General features: G+C 35.3%; 1 protein-coding gene across 5 annotated transcripts in view; it reads left to right on the top strand.

The window, feature by feature from the left end:
* The window catches only part of ARFGEF1 (ARF guanine nucleotide exchange factor 1), a 149,023-nt gene that overhangs the window by 102,442 nt on the left and 34,434 nt on the right, over positions 1–12,147 (top strand). For 4 of the 5 annotated variants that reach the window (XR_011389118.2, XR_007919076.3, XM_070075109.2 and 1 more), the window contains 6 exons: positions 546–704; positions 950–1,100; positions 5,894–5,984; positions 11,258–11,298; positions 11,394–11,563; positions 11,932–12,083. Coding sequence is in view for 2 of the 5 variants with exons in the window: in XM_070075109.2 (XP_069931210.1) it covers positions 546–704; positions 950–1,100; positions 5,894–5,984; positions 11,258–11,298; positions 11,394–11,563; positions 11,932–12,083 (764 nt within the window). In the remaining 3 variants the exon portion in view is untranslated. Of the gene's footprint in view, positions 1–545; positions 705–949; positions 1,101–5,893; positions 5,985–6,293; positions 6,457–11,257; positions 11,299–11,393; positions 11,564–11,931; positions 12,084–12,147 lie in introns of all 5 variants that reach the window. The other variant, XR_016236505.1, reaches the window with a different exon arrangement.

Below are 12,147 nucleotides of genomic sequence, written 5' to 3'. Positions count from 1 at the left end.
ATCTTATTTAAACATGTTGCATGTTCATACTTATTGACTCGTATATGTATATCTATGTATTTTATACAAGGTTCTAACTAGAGCCAAGTATCTTAATACATAAGTTTCATGGAAGTGATCCCTTCTGTAATTTATATGCCTGAAGGATAAATTTAATTTTTTCTTTCTCTCTCTGTCTCTCAACTCATTTTTCATTTATGAATGTTATTGCATGAAAAGCATAGCCTAGCTGTAGAGAAAAAATGAGAAATTTATAAGCAGATAATTTTCCTAATTCATGTGCTACTTGAAACAAAGTACTTAATGGTTTTGACTGTACAAATTAATTGGTTTTCACTAAAAATCTTCCTTGGATTTAACACCTCCATTGCCTTTGGATTTTAGCAAATGATGTCTTTTCTGCTTCATTTACCTTAAAAGTGTAAAAATTATATTTTTCAGTATTGTATGTTATTTATGACATATCAATTAAAAACTAAACAAGTAAATAGGTTTCATCAGTAGAGAATTTGTATATTTACAGTAGACTCTTCTTATTTTTATAGCTCGAAAGAGATGCATATGTCCAGGCACTGGCAAGATTTACTTTACTAACAGTGAGTTCTGGTATTACTGAAATGAAACAGAAGAACATTGACACCATAAAAACACTTATCACGGTGGCTCATACAGATGGAAATTATTTAGGAAATTCGTGGCATGAGGTATACCACCTCTTTTATTTTCAGTTTTGCAGTTTGGTTTATAAAATGAACTAATGCTAAACATTATATCACTGGCATATTTAAGTGTTTGGGGAGCAAGCTTATTTAGTATGTTTAAGATTAGAATGTTTAGTTTTTTATGATTTACTGTATAGCCTGTATTTAAATCCTAGCTGTGTATATTTAAATGTGTTCAAGAATGGTTTTAACAGAATTTAAAGAAAAGTTTCCTTTTTGTAATCAAGATTCTGAAGTGCATCAGTCAGTTGGAGCTGGCACAGCTTATAGGAACCGGAGTAAAACCTCGATACATTTCTGGAACAGTGCGAGGCAGAGAAGGATCTCTTACTGGAACAAAAGATCAGGCTCCTGATGAATTTGTGGGTCTAGGGTTAGGTAAGTTTTTTAAAAGCTCTTTATATAAAGTATCAAAAATTGGTTAGTCATTACTAGTCTTTATTGTGACAATGAGATATTAATGGAGAGATAAGATAAAATGTCCTTTGTCTAACTTGAGGAAATGCAAGATGGGCTGAATAGGGAAAACTGTCTTATTGGTCTGATCTGGTTTGCAACATTAAATGACCCTTAGTCTCAGCTTGGGATAAAGTGATAGTTTAAAATGACCTGCTTTTAATACAAAGCAGGTATCTTAAACATGTGAACACTGGTTTAATAGGGCAAACTAGAGAAAGCATTCACATTCAGAATTTTTATAGGCATTGTGTGGGCTTAATCACTCTCTCCCCTTTGTGAAATCACTCACCACGGTGCCCAGGTGCTCAATATGGCCAGGAACTTCCTGGTATAACCCAGCAGAACAAAGGAAAATACTAGTGAAAAATGGGTACAGAAGAATCAAGACACTACAATTTTAGTCATAAATGGAACAGATTACACCAGGGAGAAGAAAAGTTTTGACTTTGACCTTAAATACTACACTCTGTATTCAAATTCTTGTGTATTTTTCCTTACCATATGTAAGTTACTTGAACCTTCTGAGATGCAGTTTCTGTTTTTGTTTTTGTTTTGTTTTTTTAAATTTTATTTTATTTTTTTTGACAGGCAGAGTGGACATTGAGAGAGAGAGATAGAGAGAAAGGTCTTCCTTTTGCCGTTGGTTCACCCTCCAATGGCCGCCGCGGCCGGCACACCGCGCTGATCCGATGGCAGGAGCCAGGTGCTTTTCCTGGTCTCCCATGCAGGTGCAGGGCCCAAGCACTTGGGCCATCCTCCACTGCACTCCCGGGCCACAGCAGAGAGCTGGCCTGGAAGAGGGGCAACCGGAACAGAATCCGGCGCCCCGACCGGTACTAGAACCTGGTGTGCCGGCGCCGCAGGCGGAGGATTAGCCTAGTGAGCCACGGCGTCAGCCGCAGTTTCTGTTTTTGCAAACTAAAGGTGATTTTATAAGCTTGTTTAAGATTAACTCAGAACACTCATATACATATATATGAATAAACTTGGCTAGTATGTTAGAGGTTTCTGTATATTCTGTGTCCAGCCTCCCCTTACCACCTCCAAACAAAGAATATAGACATGACTTAGAGCACAAGGAATATGCCTGAAATCCAGGACTTATCTTTTAAAACTTTGTACTGTAATATTGCATTCTGGTCATTTTTATCTTCGATTTCTCTGTTTTTGCTAGCAGTAAAGATTCTCAAGAAAATCAAAAATAATTTCAAACCTTACAAAGTATCCATAGAGAAGGTAAAAACCAAGGGACCATGGTGTGGTTCAAGTTGCACTGGGACTAGGGAAAGTTAGTTGCTGGTGGTAGTTTAGTGGAAGAATCTAACAGTGCAGTCTCTCTCTCAGTGATACCATAAATTCTGTGGTGTTGTGAGATCTGGGAGATGCAGGTGTAGGCCTCATACCTTAGTAATCCTATAGGATTTAGAACTGCCTGAGCACCTGCCTGGTGATGTACATAACCTGGAAGTCCAACTCTGAAGATTTGAACAGCCAATTGGGAGGTTGTACTAGGTACAGATGAAACTTCTACCGGCAGGTGAAATGAATATGTACTGTTTTTATTTCAATAGCTTTGAAAATGGCAAAGGAAAGTGTGAAGGCAAGTAGAACTACAGTCTTAACAAGTAGGACTGCAGAATTAGGTTATGCTAAAAATAAAATGCCAGTGGAAATTTCTAATGCTCTGAAATTTGTAGTCAAATGAGAAATAATGGTATTTGCTATTAATGTTTTCTAATGTAATTGAAAATGAATTTGAATTAATTTGTTACTGTGGTATTGTGCTACTTAGGTTGTAAGGATATGAGATAACTTGCCTTCTCACTTTAGGAAAGAAAGAAATTTACATTAAGACACACAGTTCAGAACTAGAAATCAAAAACAGTTCAGATTTCTAGGCCACTCCAGAACCCAGTAACTCCCCCTTATACTTTCCTTAGGCTTTCTCTTAACACTCTTTTTGATATGGTCCATATTCCACTAACTTCTGATTCCTCTGAGTTACATTTTTCAGTCTGTAACCTTGAGGAAGCTGCTCTGTCTTGTTGGGTAACAGCTAGCCCATGTCAGGGATGTCTACCTCTGTTCGCTGTGCCCGCTCACTCAGATAGCAGATGCTTTCTTGAGCAGGATGCTGTATTTTTAATTTAAGCTAGCTAGGTGAGGATGTGGTAGAGAAAATTGAGCTAGTTTAACGTAATATCCTCCTTTATTAATAGTAACCATGCACCAGGTATTCATGTAACCAATTTGACAAGATTGAGTACAGTTGTCCCTTGGTAACCACAGAGGATTGGACTAGGACTGCTGTGGATACCAGAATACATGGATGTTCAAGTCCCTTGTATAAAATGGTACAGTGTTCCTGCCCACATCCTCCTGTGTACCTTAAATATCTTTATATTACTTATAATATTTAACACAACATAAATGCTTTGTAAATAGTTCTTGTACTGTGCTTAGGGAATATTGACAAAGAGAAAAGTCTATACCTATTCATAGACACAATTTTTCCTTCAGATATTTTCAGTGCATAGTTGGTTAAATCTGTGGAACCTGTGGCTATAGAGAGCTGATGACATATTCATTTATGGTAAAAGTCTATTTTCAGTTATTCAGAATATAGTATATAGTTACTAAATTTGAATTACATTCATTCTGTTATTTTAAGGTACATATTAATATCTTTTTAAATATTTACTTATTGGAGTCAGCACTGTGGGACTGAATCCCACAGCACTGGCATCCCATATGAGCACCGGTTCACATCCTAGCTGCTCTACTTCCAATCCAGCTCTCTGCTATGGCCTGGGAAAGCGATGGAAGATGGCCCAACTACTTGGCCTCCTGCTTCCACGTGGGAGACCCAGAAGAAGCTCCTGGCTTCTGGCTTCAGATGGGTCCAGCCATTGTGTGCATTGGAAAGTGAACCAGCAGATGGGAGATTTCTCTGGCACATGCTCTCTCTCTGTCTGTATTCTGCCTTTCAAAAATAAATGAATAAACCTTAAAAAATTATTTATTTGAAAGGGAGAGAGAGAGAGAGAGAGGTCTTCCATCCTCTGTTTCATTCCTCAGTTGGCCCCAATGGCCAGGCTGAAGCCAGTAGCCTAAAATTCCATCCAGGTCTCTTATTATTGCAAGGACCCAAGTATTTGGGCTTTCTTTCGCTGCTTTTCCCAGGCTCATTAGCAGGGAGCTGGGTCAGAAGTAGAGCAGCCAGGACTCAAACTGGCACTCATATGGAATGCCACTGTTGCAGGAGGCAGCTTAACTTGCTGCACCACAACACTGGCCCCAGAGTACATATTAATATTAAAAAAAAGTTTAGGTAATATTTACAATACATGTATCTTTCTTAGTTAACCTAAGTATGTGTGCTTTTCAGTAACTGGTTTGGTAAACTGTAACTATTAGCCTATCAGGTTATACCATCATACAATTCTTAGAAAGATTTCACACATTTGTCAGATGGGTTCTTTGGATTCATAAACATTTTCTGTCTTTTATTCCTTTAAATATTGTTAAGATTAGTGATTACACATTATTAAATATTAAAGGTATAGAATGCTTTGTGGAAAGGACATTTATTTGATACACAAAGGAAAGCATGTTACATGGTATGGACACCTTTCTCCTAGGTTTTTCTTCTTTAAATTTCTATAACATGTTATTCATTTCATGTGTTCCTTAATGCTGATTTCCTACCATCCCAGTTTTTTTTTTAGGGAATTTTTTATCCCAATAAGAGGACAGCATTAGCACATGTAAAATAATCTATATCAAAATGTTTGGAAGTACATCTGATTTGAGTACTACTTAATAGATACTTAGTTCAGTGGTAGACGAGAACTATGTAAAGGAATCCTTCACTGAACTGAAATTGGTCTTAGTAGTTAAGTTTTGGTTGAGAAATGTTATGAGTAGGGCCACATGTTAGCTATAATGTTGATAAGAAATGCCTTAAGTGCTAGACTGAAGAGTTTCTGTGATTCTGGAATATTATCTGGCAGGATAAATTGAAAAGAATAATTATTGGCAAGGAAATAAGTCTCGAAACTGTTTTAAAAATCCAGGACTGAAATTCCTAAACTTAGTAAGAATGGAATTGGTAGATTATTTGAAAATAGGTACAAATAAATGTTTAGTGACTAGTTGAATATTGATAGTGGAGGAAGGGAAAAAATAATCAGATGGTTCTAAGGTTAAGAGTTTGAAACTGGGGAACATCATTGTTCTGTCCAACATAAGAGATAGTTTTAGGGGGAAAATTAAGTACTTTTTATGAACAAGAGGATGTTAGAATGTACAGGTAGAATTTCTAACGAACATTTATAAATAGGGATCTGGAGATTAAATAACCAAGAATTCTAGTTGGAATCATTCTTGGGAGGTACTGGAACAGGGGTTAATGCTGCATTTCTTAAACATTAAGGGAAATTGCATCTAATGATATTAATCTTGTGTAAGTTCTCAGTGCCCCTAATTTGTGTGATATTTGCAATCACAGTTTATTCCTTATTAAGCATGTCTTGTATACTACTTAGTGTACCATATTTTGGCCTTCGTAAATGTCACTGTTGCCAAAAGAATTGTTCACTGAAAGCCTTGCTTCTTCTATTAGGAAAATAATTGCTTTTAGAAATGTGTTTTAGTGTATTCTCCCACTGAATTGCTTTCAAACTGAAATGACTCTCTTTTATGTGTGGTAGTTGGAGGAAATGTGGACTGGAAGCAGATAGCAAGTATTCAGGAATCCATTGGAGAAACCAGTTCTCAAAGTGTTGTTGTTGCTGTAGATAGGTAAGGTATTCATTTTATTCCCTTTTCAGATGAATACTGTTTCAATCCTATAGTATTTAGATGTATTTTGCTCTTTGATGAAAACAAAAACTTACTACCAAAATAATTTTCCTTAAGTAATGTTAGACTATGTATAGTAATATATTGTGACTTAGATGATGAAGTACCTTTAATTTTACTTCTTTGATCATAGAATATAGGAAGGAGATAAATAATGAAATGATTTTAAATTACAGTAGGTATTAGTGGGTGCTGGGGAAATGGTGACCTTGATAAACAAGAACATGAATGTTTTACTCCTTTTTTTAGAAAACATACTCCTATTATTGTCACTCTATTAAAATGCAGTGTGATTTATCTTTCTGGTTCCATGATAAAAGACTGAATTATTGTTAAAAATGGATTTTGCTGGAAGTTCTCATTACAAGCTTCATTAGAAAGTACATTAGAAGTTACCTACTATATTTACCAGGTATTCCCTGTTTTTGTTTATTTTCTAAAAGAAAATTCATACTATGATTTATTTTGCTATGAAATACATATTTCAAATTTTAAAATGCCCAGCATATAAAACAGTAACTTACAGTGTTTTTTGAAGATAAGCTTTCTCCAGATAAATACCCACAGAGTAGAAACTTAGCATTTTATAACACTGACATTAGTATTTTTTAAACCACTTTTGATGGAAACTTTCAAAAATCTAATATATACTATAGTCTTTTTTTTTTTTTTTTTAGTGGCCTGGAGACTCATGCTTATCCATTATTTTACTTTGCTTCAGATAAAACTTTTTACGCTGAGTGCATACATAACTACAGTGTTGAGTGGCTACTAGCCCTGAGAGTATATTCGCCTTGCATTTTGTCCTTGAAAAGAATTCTTCATGTGTACTTGCTGTACATTTTTTGGGGAGGGAGTTCGTTTGTCTTTATTGTTGTCTAGACTGAAGAAAGACTGTGTGTCATCTTACGCCTACTATGTAATGTGAAGGTAGCCGTTTGTGAGGCACTTGACAAAGGTTGTTACATGCATCACTTCATTTAGTCCTTCCAGTAGTCTCATAAGGTGAATATAGTTGACCTCAGTTTACAAATGGAGAAACTAAAACAAAAAGGATTAAATAAGTTGCTCATTCTAATAACACAGGTTTTTGTGATAATTACTTTGTTCTTTCATTCCTAGAGAATTTTGAGAAATGAGGTCAGGATGTACACTCAGTGTATCTCTGTTATGGTCTTTTGTTTTTGTTTTGAAAGAGAGATTGCTCCCATCTGCTGGTTCACTCCTCAAAAACCCACAATGGCCAGAGTTGGGCAGGGGTCAGAGCTGGGAGCTGGGAATTCCATCCAGCTGTCCTTTATGAGTGGCAAGTACTCAATGACTTGAGCTATTGCTGCTTCCTCCCAAGGCAGGAAGCCGAAGTCATGAGTCAGAGCCAGGAATTAAACACATGCACTCCAGTGTGAGATGTGGGCATCTTAATGCTAGGCCAAATGCCCAATACCTGGGTGTGCCATTCAGCTTCACTTGCCTTTCTGCCTGTGTGTACAATTCAGAGTTGTGAAATAGCTGTCCTTTTGTTACCAGGCTAGCTTTCTTCCAGGTGATTTTCTTACCTTCCAGGAAATCATCTTCACTGTCATTATGAAAATTTGTTGAAGCTTTATGAGAACCTACTCAGACAAGAGTAAGCATTTTACCTTCTCTTTCTGTTTCCATGTATACTTCATATGACTATACCAGTTCTAATTTACCCTACTATCCAGTGTTTGTTACAGGGAAATATATCATTCATTTCAACAAATTTCATGCCTCCCTATTTTAGGAATTTATGCTATTTGAGGGGCAAGTGTTTGGCCTGATGGTTTAGACATCAGTATCCTATATTGGAGTACTTGGGTTCGTATCCTGTCTCCACCTCCAGATTCCAGCTGCCTGTGAATAATGCAGACGCTGGGAAGCAGCAGGTGTTGGGCTTCAGTAGTTGGGTCCCTGTCAGCTGCATAGGAGACCTGGATTCCTGGATTGAGTTCCTGGCTCCCAGCCTCAGCTGTTCTAGGCATTTAGAGAGTGAATTAGCAAATGGAAGGACTCTGTTTTTTCAGATTAAAAAACAAAAACTTTGAAAGGTATTTGTTATTTCAGAGGCTTATCACAAATTCTGTTAGTACCTTACCAGCTCATCATTGCCAGATACTTCCAAAATAAAGCCAGTGACCCAATTTTATGTAAGACACTAATATTTGTTTTAGCTTATAATAAAAAGATTCAAGGTTTATATCTGATTTATTATAAGATTATATTCTTGTGTGGGATATTTCACTTCCTCATGAAATTTCTTATGTATTTCATTCAGAGTATATGAATTTATTTTTATATGTTATATTCCAATTCTGGTTCATAGGCTTAACTCAGTGACATAATGGTGGTAGCCAAAATAGTAGTGAAAATATTGCCATGCATTATTCTAGAGAGTTCTGTAACCTGCCCAACAAACAAGTCATTTTCCTACCCTTAGGCCTATTGTTCTGAATTCTATAATCTATTGGAAGTATAGGAACTAAACAAGAAAAAACTTTTAAAACCTTCAGAGATTTAATCCTTCTTAGCTTCTGTTAACCTTTAGGGGAAAAAAGTGATGCTATTAAAAGGTTTTACAGTGACAAAATTTTCTTCATTTTTTTAAATTAGGAAGATTGTGCCATTAGAATTAGGAGAATATTGAACTCTAATTTGGAGTACCTAATTCTCCAGCATTTTGCTAGGATAGAATTTTCTAGGTGTAGTCCAATTTTAATAAATTTTACTAACCCATGTAGGTGATAGACTTTGTTCAGAAATTATTTACTTCTAAAAGCTAAAAAGGTTACTTGGCATTATAGTTTTTATTTTATTATATGAGGTACAGCTTTATATTGGCCTAGCTCACACTTTGGAACATTCTATCAAGCATCAGAAAATATGTACAGTTCATCTCAACTACATTGCTCATAGTATCTTTCACTTAGGTCTAAGACATAAGTATTTCCTCAGATATATTTACTGTGAAAAAAAACCTTTTACAGATAGATTTAGGCTGCTTGTGGGTTGTATGCAATTTACAAATTTGATACAAAAATCTGCAAAAAGTTTTGCAACTTTTTTTTTGTTGCTTTGATATCATAATGTGGATGAAGCAGTAATCTTACTAGTTTTTCTCCCCTCATGCTTTCTAGGGCATGTCTTTTAATATTAGCAAACAAAGTTGTCATGTTTCTGTCCTTTGCTTTTCATACAGGAAATGTAGAATCCATTTCTTAGACTGATTTTGTGAAACATAGCTCTGTTCTGCCTTAGTATATTAAGGCTTAACTTTAAATGCTTCCACAGACTGCTGTGCTCTACCCTATGGCTTATCTTTAGTGGAGCATTACTAGAAATAGACTGACCCCTCAGAGGCTACCAAAGTGAGTAGGAATTTGAATGCCCTTACCCAGGATGCATGCTCCCCTTACCTGCTACCATCACCCTGAGTCTTCAGAGCCTGTCTGCTGCTGATAGTTCTCTGTTCTTGGTGCCTTTGTTGTCCATCATTTCACTGCCTTCAGAGCTTGTTGCTTCCTTTCCCTGTGGTTGCATATGATCTCCATCTCCACTCTGTTCTTTACCCCTCTCTAATCAATCCATTTGTTGCTTTTGGTTAAAAACAAATCTCGTGTGGATTTTTCTGTCTCCTAATTTAGACTCTATGGTGTGGTTTGTTTATGGCCTTTGCCTACCTTGAGAAATACCTCTAGTTTCAGAAATCAGCTAGTCACATTTGTGAAGTATAGTTACAGCAGTTTTCATTTTTATTCAGAGTTTTGTGGGGTTTATATCATTTTGCTTTCTTAGTCCAGTTTAACCCCTGATTAAATGAAACCTTTTGTTTCCCCATGCCTCTCCCCCTACTACCCACCAGTTGTGTTTTCTGTGAGATTTTTTGAATTATTGCTTCATTCTACTGATGAGAATAAAATAGAAAACCTTAAGATATTTCATCAACAGGATCTCATATTTTTGAGTCAGCATGTTAGTTTTTAACATCGTTTTTCCTGTGCTTATTGCCATGACACATCAACAGATGTTCAAGGGCACTTGGTTAAAAAAAATCATGGTATACTCGGAACATTTAGATTGTGGTAATAGGAAGATACTGGAATATTTTTAAATTTTTAGTATTTATTTTGCTCAGGTAAGTTTGAGGTGGTAAGCAGGTGGACTCTAGAGTCAGCCTGTCCTGGTTGAAGACTTAAATCTTGGCTTTGGCACTTTACTTGTTCTGTGACTTTGAAGAAGTTATTAAATATCTTTGTGCCTCAGTTTCTATCTTGTAAAATTGGAGTTATAATAGTATATACTTCACAGGGTGTTTGTGATTAGAATAGTAGCCACCTAGTGGTTGGTATCTACTACTGTTATTACTACTATTTTTAAGTTTAATATTTGACCTGCTCCTGTCTTAAAGATTTCCTTTTTATCATGCAAATCCTATTATATGCATTTTTATTTGAGAATTAGTCACATCAAAACCTGATTACCAGTCCAAAACATCAGTGAATATGCTGACTTTAAAAAATAGCTAATATGTTTATGCTAAAATCTTTTATGAGACTTTGAAAAACAGAAAATGAGCCCAACAAACAAGCCAAGCAAACCTGGGCAGCATAATGTAGGCAAAGCTTAGCTCTACACATTTTAATGGCCTAAGGAAAGTGATTAAACAACTTCTTGGTTATACTGAGATCTTTTGCAAGGTTATATTAAAAATTTTTAGTTTATTACAAAAGAATTTTCTAATCAATTACACACTGTAAAAATAACAATTTTTCATTTTAAGAATTTGCTAGCAGATACTTCATGCTAGCAGATGAGAAAATAAGTGAAATATCTTCTGTCTCATTTCATGCCAATTACTAGTTTTACAAATTAATGCTTTTCTTAATTCTTAGAATCTCATAAGATATGCCTATCTAGTTTCTGTGAATCTACAAATAGAGTTACAATAGTATATACTTACTTTAACTATTATTGAACACAAAGTGACAACATACGGGGTGAGAGTGGGCAGGAGAATATTCCATCTATACTTATTGCTAAACTATGTGATGAAAAATACTCACATGACTACCTGATTTTTTTTTTGTTCATTTAAAACAACAGCTCAAAATGGCTAATACTCCAGGCCACTTAGTTTTGAGTTGATAAAACGAAGTACAACTGTAAATTTTTTAAATGTGTTTTGTTTTCCCTAGAATTTTCACAGGATCTACAAGACTAGATGGAAATGCTATTGGTAAGTGGGTGCTTTTATTTAGTCTATTTACAAGCTGGATTGTTGGCTGAAAAATTAAAATTGAGCCAAAAAATGTAAATGTATTTACATTATAGTGGATTTCGTCCGATGGCTATGTGCTGTGTCTATGGATGAATTGCTTTCTACCACACATCCAAGAATGTTCAGTCTGCAAAAAATAGTTGAAATATCATATTACAACATGGGAAGAATAAGATTGCAGTGGTCCCGAATTTGGGAAGTTATTGGAGATCATTTTAATAAGGTACTTGAATAATTACAGTTTTTGTTTACATTTATAGCATTTCTTTTGTTTAAAATTCCCCTATTGTCTTATTCAAGGTTCTGTCCTCAATTCTTTATTACTTTTTCATTATTAAATTTGGAAAACACTTGAATCCTATTCTGCTCTTTAGTTCTGCTCTTTAGAAATAATTGCTCAAGGTTTTAAGAGTTTAGTAAAAATATTTATTTTTTGTTGAGAAATATTTTAGCAAACCTAGTGCCTTTATGAAAAATCTTAGGTTTTACCAGTCTGTGCTATTAATTGTGTACTTTTTCTAAGACAAAAATGAATTATGGATTTTCACTGCTGACATTAGGATTATGGTTTTTGGTTTTTTGCCCTTACAGGTTGGCTGTAATCCTAATGAAGATGTAGCTATTTTTGCAGTAGATTCCTTGAGACAATTGTCAATGAAATTTTTAGAGAAAGGAGAGCTTGCTAATTTCAGATTCCAGAAGGATTTCTTAAGACCTTTTGAACATATAATGAAGCGGAACAGGTATTATATATGTTAAATTGCTTACTATCAGAAAAACCTTTATAGTGTCTGTAGAAGGGTAAAA

Source organism: Oryctolagus cuniculus, chromosome 6 (assembly GCF_051225735.1).
Source record: "Oryctolagus cuniculus isolate XC-2025 breed Fujian yellow rabbit chromosome 6, ASM5122573v1, whole genome shotgun sequence".
Taxonomy (NCBI): domain Eukaryota; kingdom Metazoa; phylum Chordata; class Mammalia; order Lagomorpha; family Leporidae; genus Oryctolagus; species Oryctolagus cuniculus.
Note: the sequence above shows the minus strand (reverse complement) of the source record. Positions and strands in the feature narration are given on the sequence as shown.